General features: G+C 45.6%; 1 protein-coding gene across 3 annotated transcripts in view; it reads right to left on the bottom strand.

Annotated features, from left to right (window-relative positions):
• Nucleotides 1-24,169, bottom strand: part of LOC139277247 (kelch domain-containing protein 8B-like) — a 161,652-nt gene that overhangs the window by 19,403 nt on the left and 118,080 nt on the right. For all 3 annotated transcript variants that reach the window (XM_070895451.1, XM_070895449.1, XM_070895450.1), the window contains one exon: nucleotides 5,229-5,330. In XM_070895451.1, coding sequence (XP_070751552.1) covers nucleotides 5,229-5,330 — 102 coding nt within the window. The remainder of the gene's footprint in view (nucleotides 1-5,228; nucleotides 5,331-24,169) is intronic.

Below are 24,169 nucleotides of genomic sequence, written 5' to 3'. Positions count from 1 at the left end.
AAATCGTAACTAACTGAGTTACGCTGGTGCAATTTGATTGGGGAAACTGTGTTTATTCAACTTAGGCCAAAAAGAGCAGCCTGCTTAAAAAAAAGGGCGCAAATCACTGGGGAAAATTGAGCCCCATGGTTACAGCATAGAAGGAGACCATTTGGCCCATCGAGCCTGTGCCGGATCCTGCAGCTGCACAGGATATCCCTCCCACACAGTTCTGGAGTCCCACTGGAAGGCACACATAGCACTGGGTGTCTGCCCTGAAAACTCAATTAGCCCTGACCTAGGGAAATGGGGCAGGATCACAGCAGGGCATGCCCGGCAGCTGGGTACCGTTCCCCCACCCCACTTTTGCTGGGAACCCCAGCGATGAGGAAAATCCAGGCCTTGGAATGTCAAAAAGTACAATTATCAAATGGACATGCATTTTGTTTGGTCATCAATCACAATCAACAGTACAAATGGCGTATGGTGTTTACAGTTAACACAATTCTTTGGGAACGGTTATTGGAATTTGTATGCCAGGAAGAAAGGCATTGCCTAAGGCACATTCCAACAATTCTGAAACTACAGTTATTTCCCAATGCTCAGCCTCATTAGGAACTGTTAGATATCTGTTCAAGAGATGACAGGCGTGACAGTACCCATAGAAGGATATCTGTGGATGCAGAAGACATTTTTTGCTCTTTATACCAAGTGATAAAAGGCAGCAATTTTCTTTTTCTCAAAGGCCTGAACCCCAGTCAAGATCAAACCTATTCCACTAAATAATTAAATAAATTCCAGCATTTTTATTATCTTTGCTTGGAGCAACCACCAAATAGAAAACATAGAAAGAACTGCAAGGTAGAACGTTAATGGTTCAAGCTGACACTAGAATTGAAAGAACAACTCTGCCTGTTTAAAAACAAAGATGCTGCAAACATTGAAGCCTGCAGTATGGTATAGTACAGCTCACCCCAAGTCTGACACTAATCCTCTTGAGTGCTCTCTGGGGCCGAAATTGCCCCTTTCCTTAAGGCTTGTTACCACCGCAAATCGCCGGCCACTCCACTCCGCAGCGTGGCAGCTGATTTGGTGGAATGGCCGCTGCTAGCCCAATTGCCCTCCTGGATTTTCCTGGTGGTGCCCCGATCCCCCCCTTTACCGTTCCACTGCTGCCGATCCGTCTTAAACACGTCATTACCGTGCACACCGACAGTGGTCCCTTCGTATCGAGGATGACATCCTGCCACACCAAAAAGGGATGAGTTCACAAGTGTTTCAATGAAGGACCTGATATTCCAGGTCCTGAACTGCATATTGAAGGGTGGAAGATGCCTGTGCGTGGATTTTTTTAACGTGGGGTGGCCATTGCACAGCAGCCACCACACGGGCTTGACAGAGCTAGGTCTTGGTCCAGTGGCAAGGACTAACCAAGACGACCGGAGACCAGCTCTGCTGCACGAACCTAGTGCGCACACGTATTGCATTGTGGGCTGGCCTGTGCTGCCCCTGGGCCCTCACCTCTCCTGGGTCCCGAACTCATGCCTCTCCTGGGCCCTGATCACATCGTTCTACAATCTCTCGCAGCTCCTTCGCCCTGACCTCGCCGCTCCTCTGCTGCTTGCCACCTCTCCTGCTATATCTGCCCCCGCTCCAATCAGCGACATGGATTATGGTGACGTCCAATCCAGTCGCCCTCCTCCAAGTCGTCGCCCTCCTGAACTGGTTTGCACTGTACCTTGCAGTGGCATGCCACTGGTGTTTCCTTGTAGGTCGGGGCCGCGCTGAGCTAACAGCAATGTGATAATGACCATATAATTTTCCTTAGTGATGTTGACTGAGGAACAAATATTGGCCAGGACACCGGGGACAACTAGAACATAAGAACATCAGAAATAGGAACAGGAGTAGGCCATATGGCCCCTTCGAGCCTGCACCGTCGTTCAATAAGATCATAGCTGATCTGATTGGCTGATCTAACTCCCCTGCTCTTCTTTGAAATAGTGTAATGGGATCGTTTACATCCACCCGAGAGAGAAGACGGGGCCCCGGCTCAATGTGCCATTCGAAAGATGGCATTTCCGACAGTGCAGCACTCCCTCAGCATTGCACCGGAGTGTCAACCTAGATTTCTGTGCCCAAGACTCTGAAGTAGGACTTAAACCCACAATCTACAATCTCAGAGGCGAGAATACTCCCAAATAAGCCACAGTTAACACACAAGCTTAATAAGTACATAAGGGAAAAAGGGATAGAAGGATATGTTGATAGGGTGAAATGAAGTAAGTTGGGGGGCTGGTGAGGAGCATAAACACCGGAATATTGAGCGAGGTGGCTGGGTGACAAAGTTTAAAAGTTACAGCCAGTACTTCAGAAGTGAATTAGGAAACACTTCTAGATGCAAAGGGTGGCAGAAGTTTGGAACTCTCTTTCACAATCGGCAGTTGATGCTGGGTCAATTGTTAATTTTAAATTTGAGATTGATAGATTTTTGTTAACCAAAGGGATATGGGGCAAAGGTGGGTATGTCGAGTTCGGTCACAGATCAGCCATGGTCTCATTGAATGGCGGAACAGGCTCGAGAGGCTAAATGGGCCACTCCTGTTGCTGTGTAAGTTGGCATGCTTGTAATCTGAGGTATGAGAGTATAACTGGTACCCATATCTCATATACACATCATGTAAGGGGTTATATTATATTATCTCATTGGCTTGATTTAATAAAGGCTATTAACCAGAGTTCTTCAGTGTTTCATAGAATTACATAGAATTTTACAGCACAGAAACAGGCCATTCAGCCCATCAAGTCTATCCCGGTGTTTATGCTCCACACCACCGATCTAACCCCCGACGGTGACATTCCCCTTCGAAAATCTTCGTCCCGGCCAGCGGTGCCAAAACTTGTTTTTCCCAGTGGTCCAGTGAGGCAGTGGTGGTATGGCTTCCCTTAAAGGGGTGAGAGCACGACCGCTGCTGCTATGTTTTTTTTTGTCAGCCAACTCTTATGTCGGCCCAACAATTATGCACCTGGGTTCGGCCGGGCCGCCAACAGACAGCCTGGTACCCCCTTTTGAGTGCCAGTTCGCTGGCCCAGCCGAAACCCTCCCTGGTGGCCCAGTGGCCCAAAGTTTTAAAATCGTGGATGCTCTCCCCTTTAAGTGAAGGGGAGAGCCGTGGTGACGCTTGCCATGATGACGTCATCACGGCAGTGACTCCGCTCTACCCCCAACCTCTGCCTCTCAGTTCTTGTCACCGCCACGTCTTTGCCCCTCAGGTGTTGTCACCGCCCCCATTACGACCGACTTCCGGATCAAAACAAAAGCCGAATGTCGCTCAAGGGGCGACCTGAACCGCAGCTGTGGTAAAAACCATCGGAATGGGGTGGGAGCACCCCATTTTGGGCGGGAGGCAATTTCTACCCCTCTGTCTTCTTTTTTTCACCCAACTTCTTATCCACTCTCTTGTCCTATGCAAGATTTGCGTACACCTGGAAGTTCAGGGTGGGGAGGGGGTTCTCCCAATTTCCTGGTGTAACCTCAACAAAAACGCTGGAGAAATGGTGTAATCAGTAGTTTATGCCATGTCTGCAGCGTTAATGCTGATCTTCTGCCAAAGTTAAGACAGGAGATTGGGAAATTTAACCCAAAGAACTTTAGCTTAATAGGTAGTTTTTGATGTGGTACCTTGTAAAAACTTCTCGAGTCCAACGTATTTATCCAGTTTATATGTAACTTCCTCAGAGTAACTGAGTAGTTCTGTCATGCATAATTTTAAATCAAGTTGATGTTTTTTTATGACGTTATTGCAGCATACTCCTTCAGCTTACTCCTTAGAATGGTTTCCATTATTTTATCTGTTACTGAAGTTAGTTTAATTGTACAATATTTGTCCGAGTCATATTTGTCTCCCTTTTTAAATATGTGTACCCTGTACTGCAATTTCTTGCTTCCAATACAATATAATTTAACCAATGATCCCTTCTTGATGGTAGCCAATACCCCCAAAATGTTTTGGCTATATGGCATCAACAAGAACTGCCTCAAGCAACGTTCCTACAATTGGTCTGAGTTCAGACTAAGCAGTATTGAATAGTATTACATTATCTAGTATTATAGAGCACCATGTCCCATCCAAGCTCAGAGCACTGGTTTTGTGAAAGATAAGAATGCTTTGGTTGACAGGAAAAAGCAGGCAATCAATAATCCCCTTCATAATAATTCCAGTATGAAAATCCTCTGTCATCAGGTTATCCGAGGAACAAGTTCGTGATCAGCTCCAAACAACATGGGTTCTCAATCAAGCTCGAAAGACCAATCGGAGCCCGTCAAATCTGAATGCAGCACACTATCCATCCCCTAGTGAAAGACAATGCCTCTAGGTAAGAAATAACATCATATTTCCTGAAAAGTCATCTGAAATCTAATGTCAAGATCCAAATGTTCCACTGAAATATAGCAATAAAATCCACTGAGTCAAGATCAGGCACAAGAAATGTAAACATATCGCAGAAAAGAAAAACTTGCATTTATATAGCACCTTATCATATCTTTCCAAAATATTTTAAAGCATTTTAGCACCTAGATCATATGCCCAAATCCGAGAACGGGGCTTGAACCCATAGGTTACTGACTTGGAAGGCGTGTGCTATCATTGATTTGGTTGGTAAGCTAACACTGGCCGTGATGACAAAGGCACTCAGATTCTCCAAACCCTATCTGGGGAACGAGGTCCTCTGGCCTGTCAGCCAATGCTGCTCCATCTGAGTGGAAAACAGCAAATATTCTGTATTCAAAATAAGGGCTCAAAATTAGACTCCTCTCGCCTGCCCTTAAATAGACCCTCTTTCAATTGTATTCTTGATGGTCTGGGGACATTTTCTTTGTGCTCTCAGTGCAGCAAAATTATAAACACAATTATAAAGATGCATTAATAGTTTTGCTCCCCTCCTGTGGTGCCATCAATTACTTTTCCACTTTGCTATTTCCAGTCTGGATTTTTTTTTTACATCTTTTGCTTTAATTTTATACATTTTTCCAGTAATACACTTTCATTGACCCTCAAATCTTTCAAAAATGTTTTTTCTTTTATCGCTCAGATCTTTATCCTACTGATTTAACCACTTAAAGTCAAGGACAGATCACAGTGATTGTCCAGCACTGGATCTGCTGTTACATGGACGGGTGGGAAATTGATGGGCGTCCCTTCCCCATCCCTCTCAGTGAAAACAGTGTCACCCAAGGATGATGTTACCTAGACCACCAGCAGCAATCACTCTTCCTCCAATATGGCCCACAGAAAAGTCTGCACGTTTCTCTCTCATCCGTGTGGAACGGGACTGCTTCGTCCAATTTCCTGAAAATAAACAAGCAAACATTTGTTAAACTGCAGGCGAGAGCATAAATATCGATGAAGCAGAACGATGATTGTTGGATGTATGCCCAAACACCGCAATGTTGTTTTTGACGTTGTTTATTGAATGTAATATGATATTTCCATCCATCAGTTCTCGAATATACAACTGCAATTTCTGTCAGTAGAATAAATTATTAACAAACATCAGAGCACTCCATTGCTTTATTAATACAATCTAAGTAAATGTGGATCAGTCGTCAAACTATTCTTTGCAACGGAATATATCAACGTTCAACTTGACTAAACTATAAGCTTCACTTGAACTGGCTTGGGAGATCATTGCTCTGAGGCTTTTTATTAAAATGTCAATTACTTCAGACCACACTCCCTTAATAGTCAAGTCTTTAAAAAAAAAGGAATTAACCTCCACTGTCATGGCAAGCAAAGACATCAAATTTCCTAAAATAACCTAATAATAAATTACCTTCTTCATTTAGCATCCAGATATTCCTTAGAGAGTTTTTACATCCTTAAACCTAGATAAGGATGCTCAAATTCCATTAAGTATTTGGAAATGGTGTTGTACCAGGTTATGAACAATTGTTTGAAGACAGAGTTAATGGGGCGGGGGAAGGGGGGGTTTATGTGTTGGTGGCAAGGGGCATCAACCCTCTCTCCCCACCCCCCACCGCTATCTTCAATTTCAGACCCAGGATATTTTATATCCCAGACTTCCTTTACATCTCACAGGCCTAAAGGCTGCACGCTGGTACCCAGGTATGACGCAGGAAGAGAATATCATAAAATAAAATAAAACATTAATTGCTCGCGACCTCACACTCTTAATAGTTCTCATGGGTGGTAGGGAGTGGGTGAGGGCGCTGGCGAGGTAGCATGGGCTTGCTACCCATGCAGTTTGCTTGAGGGACCCAGAGATGCACAATGGGTTCAAGCCCCTTCACATTCCTCAACACTGGGTTACTTTTGACATTCGTTCATTTACATGTGTTGGATCTGGATTAGGTGATAGGAGCTCTTTCTACCAGTTCTTTTAAGATTGAGACCTGTGATCACTGGTTGTGTATTAGATGCTGATGGTTCTTTTGTTGAGGATCTCTTAGTGGTTGTTAAATAGCCACTTGACATAGGCCATGCCTGACACAAGACTCCCAAAGCAATCGCTCTACTCGGAACTCCTACATGGCAAGCGAGCCCCAGGTGGGCAGAGGAAACGTTACACCCTCAAAGCCTCCTTGATAAAGCGCAACATCCCTACCGACACCTGGGAGTCCCTGGCCAAAGACCGCCCTAAGTGGAGGAAGAGCATCTGGGAAGGGCGTTGAGCAACCTGAGTCTTGTCGCCGAGAGCATGCAGAAATCAAGCGTAGGCAGCGAAAGGAGCATGCGGCAAACCTGTCTTCCCACCCACCCTTTCCTTCAACGGTTGTCCGTCCAACCTGTGATAGAGACTGTAATTCCCGTATTGGACTGTTCAGTCACCTGAGAACTCACTTTTAGAGTGGAAGCAAGTCTTCCTCGATTTCGAGGGACTGCCTTTGATAATGATGATATGATGAGTATTAAAGACAGCAATAATGCAGAAATGCAATTTGTATAGATCCAGCCATTAAATTAAAATAGAGAAGGTACATGAAGTGACAGTCACTATAGAATCATAGAATAATACAGCACAGAAGGAGGCCATTCAGCCCTTTGTGTCTGCACTGGTTCTTTGGTAAAGCTATTCATTCAATCCCACTCTCCTGCTCTTTTCCCATAGTCCTGTAATTTGTTTCCCTTCAGGTATTTATCCAATTCTCTTTTAAATGTTACTATTAAATCTGCTTCCACCACCCTTTCAGGCAGTGCATTCATCAGTAAATGGCTGGTTAAGGGGACTGCTGGAAATTCACAATATGATACAACAGTGGCAACAGGACAGGTAACATTAGCAGTCGGAAAGACAGGCAGATTAACAGTGCATGTTGTTGTGGAAGTGGCACTAAATAAGTCTCACTGTGTTGAGGAGCCAAAATGTGGGTGTCACAGTGGCTCATAGTGCTTCCAAGCCAAGGGTGAAATTCCAGCACATATTGATAGAATCAAATTATCCTCTTCGGCAGTGATAACAGTACCCAGCAATAAGTGTCTGGGCAGTCTAAATCTGGTCCACTAAATCTGGTCTACTGTTATCACTGCCGGAAGCTCACCGCAAAATACTATTCATAATTCAGCATCAACTTATAGTCTAGGTGATAGAGGCTATAAAGGCAGCCATGAGAGGAAATAGATCGATGATACTGCTACCATGTGAGTGCTTTTCTGAGTTTGGGTTATGGAACATTGCTGGGACACTACAGAGGTAGCTTTATTCTATATCTCTATACTAACACCAGGTGTAAAAAAAGAGGGAAAGTGTTCCACTCTCCAGCACAAACCTTGGCGAGTATAAAATTCATCCAACAACGTCAAAATAGAGCTGGTCTAGGCTACGGGAAGACTCTTTGGGCTGGATTTTGGCCGTTTTGGATTTCGGGGCATTAAAGCTAACGCCTAAAAATAGTTTTCGCCTCTGACTGCAAGTTTCGGCGAAAATGTAAGTTGGAGGAACGTTGGTGTTAACATTACACAACGGACTTTGTGCGCCTGAGCCGAAACTTGCGGCGGTAAAGAAGTTTCATTGTTGTTTAGTGGCCTGCAACATAACTTTGTATATTATATGGTTTTATTTTGGTGGGGGTGTTTTTGTGACTTTGTTGAAGTAAAATTTATGACTCATCCATTGGTGTTTTGTGTATCATTCCAACGTTCACCGAAGATGTGCCTTTATGGGAGCACATAGCGTGTCCAGTATTAGCTCCATCCCTCCATTTAGGAGAGCCGGTCCATTACGAGCTGGCGACATGCGAGTGTTGGTCTGGCAGCATCTCCATGCTGCCTCCCCCGTGGATGGGGTTGCTATCCAATGGGGACCTCGCCAGGCTCCTCTTCATCGTCCTTCTCCTCCTGAGATGGGCTTGCAATCCCCATTGGCAGTGCCTGGCCACTCATGATGGCCAAGCTGTGCAACATGCAGCACACCACAATAAATTTGGATACCTGTGAAGGCTGCCTCCAGAGCAGTGCAGGCATCGGTCTGCCTGTGGGAGATGGCATATCTCTTTCAGCACTTCCTTTCGGAAACACAGCCTTCTCACATACTGCTCCTCAGAGAGCTGGAGGTCTGAGCATTGGTGCCTGTAAACCCACGAGGGGTAAGCCCTCCTCCCTAGATGTCTTTGTCCTCTCATCATCCGTGGGCCGACATGGCCAAGGGCCCTTCTTCTATCTTGCCACCGCCTGGCAATACCATGGAGCATGATACGCTGACGAACTAGTAATGCCCCCATTACATTTTCTCACTGAAGTTGTAAGGCACTGTAATGGAAGATAAAAGTGAAGTTTGCAAGTTGTAGCTTCACACAGCATTATGTGCGCAACCATTGTAGTCAGTATGACCTGCGATGCAGGATCCTAATCCCTCCATTTAAAAATTCTGCCAATAGCGCCTGCCGCACCCTGGGACCACCTGCTTTTTTCAGGCGTTTCCTGGGGCGGGAGTTAAATGAGGCGTTAAGGCCGAATGTTCCATCCGTGATGCTAGCGCAATGTTGCATGATGACTGATGTCATCATCACGCTGAAAACGGAGGATGGTCGGTAAGTTTTTGCGTGAGCGCAAACCAATAGCCGAATCTTCCGGCCGGGTGGTAAATCCTGGACGCCTGGCATACCGCCCAAAAACAACATTTAATGCCCTAACCGAGGCGCAAATGAGCCAAAAATCCAGTCTCTCCAGAGAACTAGAGAAGTTGGTAGGTAAAGCAGAATATGCCAGCCATGCTGTTACTGCTAATTAGGGTAATCACTAGATTTATATTTACTTGTCAATTTTGGAGTTTTAACACAAAAAATATTCCAGTCCCCAGTGTTCAACATTCTCAATCCATTCTTGAATAAAATTCAACAAGCTCCAAGTGCCATCAAAAGCACTGCAGTCAAATAAAAAGGACGTGTAGTTTTTTTCACAACTGATACTTAAACAGAGCTTAGCATGTTTCATAACACTATCAGAGGTCTTTCAGGTTGCTGGTATACTGCAGGGATCTCCCAATGTGAAGCTCAGACTCCTGCCCTCACAGCTATGTGGGGCCGTACACCTCACAGGCCACCACCGAGTGTCTGCAGCATGCTCCATGTGATCACTGCAGTGAAATACTTTGGGATATCCCGAGGATGTGAAATTTCAACTTCAAGTTCCTTCTTTCTATCCCTCTTAGGTTTCTTGAGCTGGTTTAAGGTGGGGGTAGGTTGTTTCCGTAACTAAGGGCTCAATTTTGCCAAAGCCAGTCTTTTGGCATATTGCTATAGTTCCGCCAGTTTTTCTAGGCCAGAAATGCGCCAAAAATATTTGTCCAAAGTTTCCCCGCTGTATTTTTCAAATTTGACGCCGCGCAGCATGTCCAGTCGCCTCAGGGGGTGGAGCCTGCTGTCTGCACCAAAAGAATGATGCCACACCTTCTACGCATGCGCAATAAAAGGGACGTTTTTGACGTGATCCCAATGGGCGCGCATGCACAGTCCAGCTCCGGATCTGCCATCTGCCATTTTTAAAGAACCAGTTGTGTGTGTATGAGAACGTTGAGTGTAGTGTGAGGGCACTGGAAAAATTGGAGCTGCAATGGAAGATGCAGAACTTGAGGCCAACCCTGATGATGCAGAAGAAGATTCAGATGAGGACGAGCCTGAAGAGGAGAACATCATCCAATCCCACCTTCCATACCAAGAGCATGGGGGTGAAGGGGAGGGGATGGAGACAGATGAAGCCCCCACTGTTTTACTGACTTTGGAGGAGGTGCAGGTGCCGCCCATTGAGGTGCCAGCCCCTTCCGTGACTAGTGGTTTGAGTGTGGGTGGGACATTCCATGGTTTCCTACCGTTTGAGGCTGCAGGTCCCAGTGGTGTGGTGCAACGAGGCACATCCAGTGCACCACCTTCCGTGGCTGCGGGTTCCAGTGGTGTGGTGTGAGCCACAACTGTGGGGAGGAGGGGAAGGAGAGCTCGACCGCGCTCTCCTGAGGTGCAGGATCTAACAGATGTGCTTCACATGATGGCAATGAGTGCGGAGAGCATTGACCTTACGCGATCACTCCTGGACACCATCAGTGGGGTGGGTGATGAGATAGCGGGACTGTCAGGAGAAGTAACAGCAATCTCACGAGAAATGGGAATGATGTTCAGGACCATGAGTGAGGGAATATCTCAGTCAGCTGAAACCATGTCAGTGACCATGATGGAGGGAATGCCACAGGTAGCTGATGCACTGTATGTGCACATCAGGGAGGGAATGTCAGAGATGGTGCTAACACTATCAGTGAACATGAGGGAGGGAATGTTGCAGGTCGTTGAGACACTGTCAGGGCGCATGAGGGAGGGCATGTTGGAGTTAGCTGCTGCAATAAGGGAACACACCCAGACCCCGCGCCCATTGACAGAATCAACTGCCACTCCCACTCCAATCCCCACACCAGCCTCTGAAGAGCCCCCAGCCAGGCCCTCCACATTGACACCTGCCTGTTCCCCCACCCCAACAGGTGCGCACTACCCAAGATCTTGAAAGAATAAGCTTGGTACCAACCCCAAACACACTGTGCCACCGCCTGCGGGCAGGGGTGGTGGCGTCACCAAGACCAAGTGCAGTGGGTGGTCTTAGAATAAGGTGGAGGAGAGATGGGTGCAACCTTTCTTTGCTGCTATTGTTGTTATTATTATTGTTACTGTTGTAACTGTTGTTCTCAAATTAAAAGTTTTTTGTAAGTTATGTAAATTTACAAGTTTAATAGTTAGTCAGTGATCTTAAAGTTTTTAAGTGATCGTAACTGAAAACTTTAACGTTTGATACAAGAATAATTTTATTAAAGTTAAGTACAAAGAACTGTTTGTTAAACTTTTGAATAAAATATACTTTACATTAAATCTGAATCGTTTCCATTATTTGTTTGATTATTAACACAACTTTTAAAGTAAACAAGAATTATTTCAAAGTGACAACTATTCCACATGGACCATGTTTACTGTTTGGACCTGTTCCATTAATACAACACAACAGTACGGAACAGGTCCAAACAGTAAACATGGTCCATGTGGAATAGTTATCACTGAGCCTTCAGGCAGCAAAGTGTTCACGGGTGAGCTGCTGGCGCAAGGCTCGAGCAATCGTTAAAGGGGCATGACGACCCGCCCTCCTCCACCGTCATGAAAGCTTCAGAATTCCATGAAACTTCCATGTACTCTGTTGAAAGTTAAAAACATTTCATCTTTATTATGGATGATTAAAGTGTTCTTGACTCCCTCCAAACACATTGATGAAAAACAATGGCGTCTTTCAGCGCCAATTTCTCAATGTACGCTGCTTTCTGTTAACTCTCCAGAAGGTTTTTCAGGAGTAGCCAGATATGCCGATCTCGCAGAAAATGTTTCGGCCAAACTGTGAAAAATCATCAAAACTGGCGCAGATATGACGTCAAAAAATCGTCACTAACTCAGTTACGCCGGCGCAGATTCCTTGGCAAAACTTAGATTTAAATACCTACCAAAAATAACGGCGCGCACCAAAAAAATGGCGTAAATGACCCGCGAAAATTGAGCCCAACATATACTAAAATATCAAATGTATCTCTGTATCATCCGACTGGAGAGACGCACACAATAAAATGGTAAATAAGGTGGCTGCAAATTTTCAATACAAGCAACTCTCGATTATCCGTACACGGATCCAACGGGAAACCGTTGTAACGGGATTTAAAATTCTGTTGCTAACAAGTAAAAGGACAGCTCCAAATAATTTGGAAAAATCGCCTACCAAACACTCTGCTCATTTGTATTTGCTCATTCTCTCTCTCACACACTCTCTCTCTCTCTCTCTCTTTCATACTCACACATTCTCTCTCTCACACACTCTCTCTCTCTCTCTCTCTCTCTCTCATACTCACACATTCTCTCTCTCACACACTCTCTCTCACACACTCTCATACTCACACATTCTCTCTCTCACACACTCTCTCTCTCACACCCGCACATTCTCTCTCTCACATACTCTCTCTCTCTCTCTCACATAAGAACATAATAAGAACATAAGAATTAGGAACAGGAGTAGGCCATCTAGCCCCTCGAGCCTGCTCTGCCATTCAACAAGATCATGGCTGATCTGGCCGTGGACTCAGCTCCACTTACCCGCCCGCTCCCCATAACCCTTAATTCCCATATTGGTTAAAAATCTATCCATCTGTGATTTGAATACATTCAATGAGCTAGCCTCAACTGCTTCCTTGGGCAGAGAATTCCACAGATTCACAACCCTCTGGGAGAAAAAATTCCTTCTCAACTCGGTTTTAAGTTGGCTCCCCCTTATTTTGAGGCTGTGTCCCCTAGTTCTAGTCTCCCCAACCAGTGGAAACAACCTCTCTGCCTCTATCTTGTCTATCCCTTTCATTATTTTAAATGTTTCTATTAGATCACCCCTCATCCTTCTGAACTCCAACGAGTAAAGACCCAGTCTACTCAATCTATCATCATAAGGTAACCCCCTCATCTCCGGAATCAGCCTAGTGAATCGTCTCTGTAACCTCTCCAAGGCTAGTATATCCTTCCTTAAATAAGGTGACCAAAACTGCACGCAGTACTCCAGGTGCGGCCTTACAATACCCTGTACAGTTGCAGCAGGACCTCCCTGCTTTTGTACTCTATCCCTCTCGCAATGAAGGCCAACATTCCATTCACCTTCCTGATTACCTGCTGCACCTGCAAACTAACTTTTTGGGATTCATGCACAAGGACCCCCAGGTCCCTCTGCACCGCAACATGTTGTAATTTCTCCCCATTCAAATAATATTCCCTTTTACTGTTTTTTTTTTCCAAGGTGGATAACCACACATTTTCCGACATTATATTCCATCTGCCAAACCTTAGCCCATTCGCTTAACCTATCTAAATCTCTTTGCAGCCTCTCTGTGTCCTCTACACAACCCGCTTTCCCACTAATCTTTGTGTCGTCTGCAAATTTTGTTACACTACTCTGTCCCCTCTTCCAGGTCATCTATGTATATTGTAAACAGTTGTGGTCCCAGTTGTGATCCCTGTGGCACACCACTAACCACCGATTTCCAACCCGAAAAGGACCCATTTATCCCAACTCTCTGCTTTCTGTTAGCCAGCCAATTCTCGATCCATGCTAATACATTTCCTCTGACTCCGCACATTCGCACACACTCGCACATTCTCTCTTTCACACACTCTCTCTCTCTCACCCACCGTAAGAATCACCCTCCTCTGCCCTTGCTTTGCTGGTGTGTGTGCGCGCTGCTGCAGCCGCTGTCTCTCGCGGCCGCCGCTGGCGTTGGGAACGGGGACAGTGCTGTCACTGGGTTCCAGGCACAGAACCTGTACATGCATGCTGGTAATGTTCATCTTTTGTCACTGTTTGTAGCTGATTGTATTGATTTATTAAAGTTTTAACTTTAAAATATAGACTCACCCTAACGGAAACATCATTTACCCGGAATAGCCCAATCCCCGAGGGACCCGGATAATCGAGAGTTGCCTGTAATTCCATTCAGTTCTAATGGAAATAATATAAATGTTTAGCTAATTAATGCTAGAACTGAAACCTGCCGCAAATCTGGAGTCTTGCTATCATTCACGCTGCAGTACCTTTTAAACGTTCCATTTAATTTACCGATGATATGAACACTGCAGGAGTGTCAGTCAGCAGAATATTCCAAGGCCTACAGTTCCTGAAAAGTTAATATTAGAAGAAGGGGACGCAAGGCTGCCCTTTTACTCCAATAGGTTTCCGTAATTGTGCCCATTATTCATTTGTCAAGGTTACCATGGAAATTGAGTCGTGAATTTTGTTTAAGAGCCCAAAAGATTGACAGCATTTCCCACGGCAGGGATCCATACACCAACACGGTAATCTGCTTCTATCAGCTGCTTTTCAGAATAAAGTCGATCGCACAGTAACTCAGTCTCAGACAGAGCCATATCCAAGGAAAAGATGCTTATTTAAGATACCAGTATGATTAGAAATGATAATACTTGGGATGATCTAGTCCCTTCCAGTTCCTGACATAAATGGGCTGTTGTGCCGATTGGAGGTGAGATATTTCCCTGCAGGGATGGATGATGGTTTGAGTCATTCGCAATGCAGCTCTTAGCAGTTGGAGAATGGTGATTGCTGTTGTGCTGCTTCAAAAGGAACAAAGGTAAATATGAGGAGATAAATAAAATGAAATAGCTAGATTTGCTGTGCATCAGAGAATCAAGGCATAAGAAAAGTTTGCAAAGTTTGTAAGTAAGGATAATTTCAGCTATCCTGCACTCCCAGTACGGAGATTCACTAGGCTGGAGATGGGTCAGAAACAGGGCTACAACACTTTAGCGCTAACTCTGGTTTTACTCCAGTCAAATGAGGCTCCATGTTAACCTTGGAGATTATGATGCCTATGTCAAAAATCTATGTGAAGACCTACATAAAGTTATCCAAGTCATAAGAGGATTAGACACTTTGGCTAAAAATTTGGACAAGGCCTGAAAACGGGCCGGGGCACCGCCCAGCGCTATTTGCCTGTGTCCGTTCTAAGTGGTGCAGGTAGCATGCAGAATTCGTGCTGCCTGCTTATTTACATGATTGCAGCGCTGATCTCAGCGCTAAATGTGTGCTGCTGATTGGCTCAATGGGGGAAGGGGGGCAATATGAGATGCAATCTCCTGGTCAATAAAGTTTTCCTAGGTTTTCTCCAGTACTGAAAGGGGAGCTGCTTTATTGCAGAAGCACCTCATTGTCAGGTGAAAGCAACGCATGGCACAATACCCAAGAGAAAGGGCAAAATGTTTTCCTGAAGTGACTCTGGAGGCCTTGGTCCTGGGGATCCAACAATGACGGGACATAAGATCATAAGAAATAAGAGCAGGAGTAGGCCATTTGCTCCTTTGAGCCTGCTCCACCCTTTACTCCCTTATCGCTCAAAAATCTGTCTATCTCCGCCTTAAATATATTCAATGACCCAGCCTCCACAGCTCTGGGGCAGTGAATTCCATACATTTACAACCCTCAGAGAAGAAATTTCTCCTCATCTCAATTTTAAATGGGTGGCCCCTTATTTTGACTATGTCCCCTAGTTTTAGTTTCCCCTTTGAGTGGAAATATCCTCTCTGCATCCACCTTGTCAAGCCCCCTCATTATCTTATATGTTTCGATAAGACCGCCTCTCATTCCTCTGGACTCCAATGTGTATAGGCCCAACCAGCTCAACCTATTCTCATAAGTCAACCCCCTCATCTCCAGAATCAACCTAGTGAATCTTCTCTGAACAGTCTCCAATGAAAGTAGATCCTTCCTTAAATACGGAGACCAAAACTGTACGTAGTACTCCAGGTGTGGCCTTACCAATACCCTGTACAGTTGTAGCAGGACATCTCTGCTTTTATACTCTATCTCCCTTGCAAAAAAGGCCAACATTCCATTTGCCTTCCTGATTATTTGCTGTAACTGCATAGTAACATTTTGTGTTTCATGCACAAGGACCCCCAGGTCCCTCTGTTCTGCAGCACTTTGCAATTTTTCTCCATTTAGATTATAATTTGCTTTTCTATTATTTCTGCCAAACATCCTATACCCGCATGGAGGCAAGAGGCGATCAAGGTTGAACAGCAGAAGGATCTGGGAGATTTCTCAAGCCACCACTGCGACAAGTGTTATCCACAGGACCTGGATCCAGTGACGTAAAAGTTTAATGACCTCACACGGCTGATCAAGGTGATTGAAAGCTTCAGAAAATGCCTATCCCACCATCTGCACCACAAGCCTCACACACTGCTCAAGGCATCACACCCCATCACTCACCTATCAACAATCTCTTGCAATAATGACTCATACCTCACAATCATTACTTCACTTCACCCTCACACACAGCTCACACTTTGCACACACTGCCAGCTATTCAAACTTGGTAGGCACATCACCCAAACAAATTGCTCTACACTCGGTGACACACTTCCCTTTCTCTTGCAGGCCAAGGTGGCACACAACCAGAGAGAGGAACAGCAGATGGGAGGTGACCAAGCAAGGCTTGACCACCTAACTGATGTAGAAGAAGCATTGTTCGACATAATTGGAAGGGCTGTGACAAGAGTCCGTAGCGAACAGACAAGTGGAAAGTATCACTGATGATGACGGTATGCTCATACCTAATCCTTCTTCTCATATCCTACTTCACCCGCATCCCACAATCACTTCTCACTTGCAAGCTGCTATGGTGTATGCATGGATATCTTGCTTTTCCCCCTCCCCTCACCACAACCTGACCCTTGTGCCTTTCTGCGTTCAGATACGCAAGAATTGCAACCTGGCCAGCCTTTCCCTAAAGGCGAGGAAGAGGCTGATGGAGGAGAAGAAGACACACAGGCACTACACCTGACACTCGCAGACACCAGCTCAGAAAATGGCACTGCGCGTACTTTAGAGACTGGCACAGAGGCGGGATCTGCATATGGTGAGTCACCGGGCATGAGTGGGTTGCAGTCAGGCCAGGGGGAAAGGGTAGCTTGGATGCTAGCTCCCTGGAGGGTGAGATCGCGCACATGTTATGCTGCACAGGACTCTGATGATGACCTCGATGGGGCGGCTTTCAGAAGGAGGGTGCTGGAGGTGCACACAGAAATACTAGCTGCAAAGGCAAGCCTGTCAGGGAGCCTCTTGTCAGTGTCAAGGAGCATGGAGAAGTCCGGCTCCAACATTACATGGGGTTTTGCACAAAGTTTAGAGCCCATGATGTCCAGGATGGAAATGATGGCAGATTATTCATCAAATCAGTGTTGCACACTCATTGACATCACCATTTTCCTCATCTAAACGTGGAGCGAGCATTGGCAACGGCAGCGCTATCGACCTCCCCAAAATGGCAGCCGCTGCAAGTCGCCCACCATTTTTTCATCAAAACCGGCCATAACAGCCAGCGCTACACCCCCGAATATCGTGGCTAGTCGGTCTCCACCACAAACCTGTAACGCGATACTTGGCACTATGCTTCTGGATTTATTACATTTCCACAGTCTCTCTACCTCGACCTCAATTAGGCACGGAAGACAGCCAAGTCTGAATGAAATCAGCTCTTTATTTGTCACCAGAGAAATTTCATCCAGTCAGCCACACTGCATCTTTCCTTCTTCACTAAACATCTCCACAAAGCACTTATTGTTTCACAAGAGCTCCATTAGCCAGAACTCTCCATCTTACTCGATGGTACAAAAAATAAACCTTTTTGTCCATGATGTATTATGTTACTGGAATTTTTTTTTTCTTTCTTGCCAGTGTACCTAAGGACCTGGCCCATTTACAAAAAATGGTCCAGCCTGTTTGTTAAACACCAGCCCAGAACAATGATCGAGCTGATTTTCACTCTTGGGAAATAATTGTGGGCAGGACACCTGTTATTTTCCAATATGTAAGGATGAGGCTACCTCCCAGCAGCACAAACTCAGAAGATTAGACCCGACAAGTCTGCTATAGCTGTTAGGATAACACAGATATGTACATGCTCTTAAATTGTAACCCTGTTTACCTGCTTGCCGTGTTTATGTTTTCAAAGTGCTGCTACTAACAGGTGACAATTGGATTGTTCCAGCAGCTATTAGCTGGGCGTTCTTTCGGATGAGACGGTAAACCGAGGCCCTGTCTGCCCTCTCAGGTGGATGTAAAAGATTCCATAGCACTATTTCGAAGAAGAGCAGGGGAGTTATTCCCGGTGTCCTGGGGCCAATATTTATCCCTCAATCAGCCTAACAAAAACAGATTATCTAGTTATTATCACATTGCTGTTTGTGAGAACTTGCTGTGCGCAATTTGGCTGCTGCATTTCCACATTACAACAGCGACTACACTTCACTGGCTGTAAAGTGCTTTGAAATGTCTAGTGATCATGAAAGGCGCTGCATAAATGCAAGTCTTTCTTTCTTTTCTTTTTCTGTGAGGGAAAGCCTCACAGTTCGTACTAAGTGTTTGGAATACATTAATCTATACTCAGGATAGGGCCAAGTTGTTAAATTCAAATACAAGTATTCTGTGGGTCATTTGAAGCCTATCCTAGAATGACAGCATCATTTGAGTGTGATACATTTTGAACTTCCTCTGTGTGTTGTACTGTTGAAATGTTAAACCAAGGCCCTGCCTGCCCTCTCAGGTGGACCTAAAAGATCTCATGGCAATATTTTGAAGAGCATGGAGGAGTTCCCTTATCTCCATCCCACTCTCCCCTTATTCCTCCCCCTCTCTCTCCCCTTCTTTCCAACCCTCTCTTGCTCTCTCTCCCCTCCCCCCTCTCTCTCTCTCACTCTCCCCCTCTTGCTCCTTCCCCCTCTCCCTCGCTCTCTCCCTCTATTGCTCCCCTTCCCCCTCTCTCCCCTTACCCCTCTCCCATAGCTGGGGTAATGCATTTCCTTCAAGAGTTCTTTGCTTAAAAATTCATAGCAACACATTGCTATTAAGAACTAGTTGGTTTATTAGAAAAAGGTTTAACAATCACACTACACATTACCAGTTCATCCACCAGGCTCACAACCACCTGCCTCATCGTGGATCCCCCAAACCCAACTGGCTGGGGTTTTATTGAGTCTTGTGAATATCACGTGACTGGCTAAGCCACTCCCAACTCAACAGCTCTACAACTATTTTAGTTGAACATTAATACAAGTGCTCCCTTATTAAAGGGGCACTAAACCAACAAATAAACAAATTAAACTTTTGGCGTTAAATAAATCAAATTAAAATTTAGTTGCCGAGGGTGATGATGCACTCCAGTTGCTCTGGTGCCCATCTCTCGCGGAAGGCTGAGAGTGTACCGGTGGTCACCGCCTGCTCCATCTCCAGGAACACCCTGGCTCGGATGTAACCGCGGAAGAGAGGCAGGCAATCGGGCTGAACGACCCCCTCAACCGCCTGCTGCCTCGACCGGCTGATGGCTCCCTTGGAGAAGGCCTTCCAACTTGCCCGCTCCCCTCCGCACAGGGTGCCCAAAGATCAGGAGTGTGGGACCAGAATTTGAGGAGCAGCCCCTTCAAATAATGGAATAGGGGCTGCAAGCTCGCACATTCCATAAAGACGTGGAACACGGACTCCTCCAGACTCAACAGCTCTACAGACGTGTGAGCATACTCGGTAGTCGTTGGTGGAGCGAGCAGTCGGAGGAGGAGCGAGGAGAGGCTCTCAAGGCCCAGCGGAAGTCCGGAGTCGGCGGCAGTCGGTGGTGGAGCGAGCAGCCGGAGGAGGAGCGAGAAGTGGCCTATAAAGGCCCAGCGGGAGTCCAGAGTCCACGGCAGTCGGTGGTGGAGTGAGCAGCTAGCTGCAACAGAGTCAGAAGTAAGAAAGAAGTAAAAAGTAATCGAAGGGTGACGTCACAGTCAAGAGATAAGTGACTGGCTGGTTGAGTGGTGAGTAGTTTTCTTTTTCTTTCTTTTTCTATTTCTTAGCAGTAAGAAACATTGTAATTGTTGCCAAATTAAGTAACTTAGGGTTAAGTCATGGCAGGAGAGCCCAAACCCATGACATGCTCCTCCTGTGCTATGTGGGAAGCCAGGGACGCTTCCAGTGTCCCTGACGACTACATGTGCGGGAAGTGCATCCAGCTGCAGCTCCTGACAGACCACATTGCGGCACTGGAGCTGCGCATGGATTCACTCTGGAGCATCCGCGATGTTGAGGATGTTGTGAAAAGCACGTTTAGTGAGTTGGTCACGCCGCAGGTAAAGGTTACTCAGGCAGATAGGGGATGGGTGACCATCAGGAAGAGCAGTGGAAGGAAGGTAGTGCAGGGGCCCCCTAAGGGCATCTCCCTCCAAAACAGATACACCACCTTGGGTACTGTTGGGGGAGATGACTCATCAGGGGAAGGCAGCAGCAGCCAAGTCCATGGCACCAGGGATGGCTCTGCTGCACAGGAGGGCAGGAAAAAGAGTGGGAGAGCTATAGTGATAGGGGATCCTATTGTAAGGGGAATGGATAGGCATTCTTGTGGCCGCAAACGAGACTCCAGGATGGTATGTTGCCTCCCAGGTGCAAGGGTCAAGGATGTCTTGGAGCGGCTGCAGTGCATTCTGGAAGGGGAGGGTGAACAGCCAGTTGTCGTGGTACATATAGGTACCAACAATATAGGTGCCACGTGCTAGTCAGAGTAGGAATGGCAGGAGAGCTAAGCTGAATACGTGGCTTGAGGAGTGGTGCAGGAGGGAGGGATTCAAATTCCTGGGACATTGGAACCGGTTCTGGGATTGGTGGGACCAGTACAAACCAGATGGTCTGCACCTGGGCATGACCGGAACCAATGTCCTAGGGGGAGTGTTTGCTAGTGCAGTTGGGGAGGGTTTAAACTAATATGGCAGGGGGATGGAACCTATGCAGGGAGACAGAGGGAAGTAAAATGGGGGCAGAAGCAAAAGATAGAAAGAAGAAAAGTAAAAGTGGAGGGCAGAGAAACCCAAGGCAAAAATCAAAAAGGGCCACATTACAGCAAAATTCTAAAGGGGCAAAGTGTGTTAAATAGACAAGCCTGAAGGTTCTGTGCCTCAATGCGAGGAGTATTCATAATAAGGTGGACGACTTAACTGCACAGGCAGCAATTAATGAATATGATATAATTGGGATTACGGAGACATGGCTCCAGGGTGACCAAAGCTGGGAACTCAACATCCAGGGGTATTTAACATTCAGGAAGGATAGACAGAAAGGAAAAGGAGGTGGGGTAGCATTGCTGGTTAAAGAGGAAATTAACGCAATAGTAAGGAAGGACATTAGCTTGGCTGATGTGGAATCTGTATGGGTAGAGCTGCGGAATACCAAAGCGCAGAAAACACTAGTGGGAGCTGTGTACAGACCACCAAACAGTAGTAGTGAGGTTGGGGACAGCATCAAACAAGAAATTAGGGATGCATGCAATAATGGTACAGCAGTTATTATGGGCGACTTTAATCTACATATAGATTGGGCTAACCAAACGGGTAGCAATACGGTGGAGGAGGATTTCCTGGAGTGTATTAGGGATGGTTTTCTAGACCAATATGTCGAGGAACCAACTAGAGGGCTGGCCATCCTAGGTGATATGTAATGAGATAGGACTAATTAGCAATCTTGTTGTGTGAGGCCCCTTGGGGAAGAGTGACCATAATATGGTAGAATTCTTTATTAAGATGGAGAGTGACACAGTTAATTCAGAGACTAGGGTCCTGAACTTAAGGAAAGGTAACTTCGATAGTATGAGACGTGAATTGGTTAGAATAGACGGCGAATGATACTTAAAGGGTTGACGGTAGATAGGCAATGGCAAACATTTAAAGATCACATGGATGAACTTCAACAATTGTACATCCCTGTCTGGAATAAAAACAAAACGTGGAAGGTGGCTCAACTGTAGCTAACAAGGGAAATTTGAGAAAGTGTTAAATCCAAGGAAGAAGCATATAAATTGGCCAGAAAAAGCAGCAAACCTGAGGATTAGGAGAAATTTAAAATTCAGCAGAGGAGGACAAAGGGTTTAATTACGAAGAGGAAAATAGAGTATGAGAAGAAGCTTGCCGGGAACATAAAAACTGACTGCAAAAGCTTCTATCGATTTGTGAAGAGAAAAAGATTAGTGAAGACAAATGTAGGTCCTTTGCAGTCAGAATTAGGTGAAATTATAATGGGGAACAAAGAAATAGCTGACCAATTGAACAAATACTTTGGTTCTGTCGTCACGAAGAAAGACACATATAACCTTCCGGAAATACTAGGGGACCGAGGGTCTAGCGAGAAGGAGGAACTGAAGGAAATCTTGATTAGTCAGGAAATTGTGTTAGGAAAATTGATGGGATTGAAGGCCGATAAATCCCCAGGGCCTGATAGTCTGCATCCCAGAGTACTTAAGGAAGTGGCCCTAGAAATAGTGGATGCATTGGTGATCATTTTCCAACAGTCTATTGACTCTGGATCTGTTCCTATGGACTGGAGGGTAGCTAATGTAACACCACTTTTTAAGAAAGGAGGGAGAGAGAAAACGGGTAATTATAGACCGGTTAGCCTGACATCAGTAGTGGGGAAAATGTTGGAATCAATTATTAAAGATGAAATAGCAGCGCATTTGGAAAGCAGTGAAGTGACAGGATTGGTCCAAGTCAGCATGGATTTATGAAAGGGAAATCATGCTTTACAAAACTTCTAGAATTTTTTGAGGATGTAACTAGTAGAGTGGACAAGGGAGAACCAGTGGATGTGGTGTATTTGATCTTTCAAAAGGCTTTTGACAAGGTCCCACACAAGAGATTAGTGTGCAAAATTAAAGCACATGGTATTGGGGGTAATGTATTGACGTGGATAGAGAACTGGTTGGCAGACAGGAAACAGAGAGTAGGGATAAATGGGTCCTTTTCAGAATGGCAGGCAGTGACTAGTCGGGTGCCACAGGGATCAGTGCTGGGGCCCCAGCTATTTACAATATGCATCAATGATTTAGATGAAGGAATTGAGTGTAATATTTCCAAGTTTGCAGATGACACTAAGCTGGGTGGCGGTGTGAGCTGTGAAGCGGATGCTAAAAGATTGCAGGGTGACTTGAACAGGTTAGGTGAGTGGGCAAGTGCATGGCAGATGCAGTATAATGTGGATAAATGTGAAGCTATCCACTTTGGTAGCAAAAACATGAAGGCAGAATATTATCTGAATGGGGCAGATTAGGAAAAAGGGAGGTGCAACGAGATCTGGGTGTCATGGTACATCAGTCATTGAAAGGTGGCATGCAGGTACAGCAGGCGGTGAAGAAGGCACATGGCATGTTGGGATTTGAGTACAGGAGCAGGGAGATCTTAATGCAGTTGTACAGTACCTTGGTGAGGCCTCACCTGGAATATTGTGTTCAGTTTTGGTCTCCTAATCTGAGGAAGGACGTTCTTGCTATTGAGGGAGTGCAGCGAAGGTTCACCAGACTGATTCCCGGGATGGCAGGACTGACGTATGAGGAGAGACTGGATCGACTTGGCCTGTATTCAGTGGAGTTTAGAAGAATGAGAGGGGATCTCATAAAAACATATAAAATTCTGATGGAACTGTACAGGTTAGATGCAGGAAGAATGTTCCCGCTGTTGGGGAAGTCTAGAACCAGGGGTCACAGTCTAAGGATAAAGGGTAAGTCATTTAGGACCGAGATGAGGAGAAACGTCTTCACTCAGAGAGTTGTTATCCTCTGGAATTCTCTACCGCAGAGAGTTGTTGATGCCAGTTCGTTAGATATATTCAAGAGGGAGTTAGATATGGCCATGATGGTTAAAGGGATCAAGGGGTATGGAGAGAAAGCAGGAAAGGGTTACTGAGGTGAATGATCAGCCATGATCTTATTGAATGGTGGTACAGGCTCGAAGGGCCGAATGGCCTACTCGTGCACCTATTTTCAGTGTTTCTATGTAATATCTCATTGCTTTCTGTGGGAGCTTGCTGTCCACAAATTGGCTGCCACATTTCCTACATTACAACAGTGACTACACGTCAAAATTATGTTACAAAATTACTTCATCGGCTGTATAGTGCTTTTCGATGTCCCGAGGTCCTGAAAGGCACTGCATGAGTGCAAGTTCTTTCTATTTTTGTTCTGGTCAATCATCAAAGGTTCTTGAAAGTATAACTTGAGCTGACATGCTCTGTCAGAAGCCCCTCTGAAGCCGTAAGGGAAAGAGCACTAGGCAACAGATTCCTCGGCATGAACAGCTATATAAAATTGTAGTCTA

The sequence above is a fragment of the Pristiophorus japonicus genome, chromosome 12 (genome assembly GCF_044704955.1).
Source record: "Pristiophorus japonicus isolate sPriJap1 chromosome 12, sPriJap1.hap1, whole genome shotgun sequence".
Lineage (NCBI taxonomy): Eukaryota > Metazoa > Chordata > Chondrichthyes > Pristiophoridae > Pristiophorus > Pristiophorus japonicus.
Note: the sequence above shows the minus strand (reverse complement) of the source record. Positions and strands in the feature narration are given on the sequence as shown.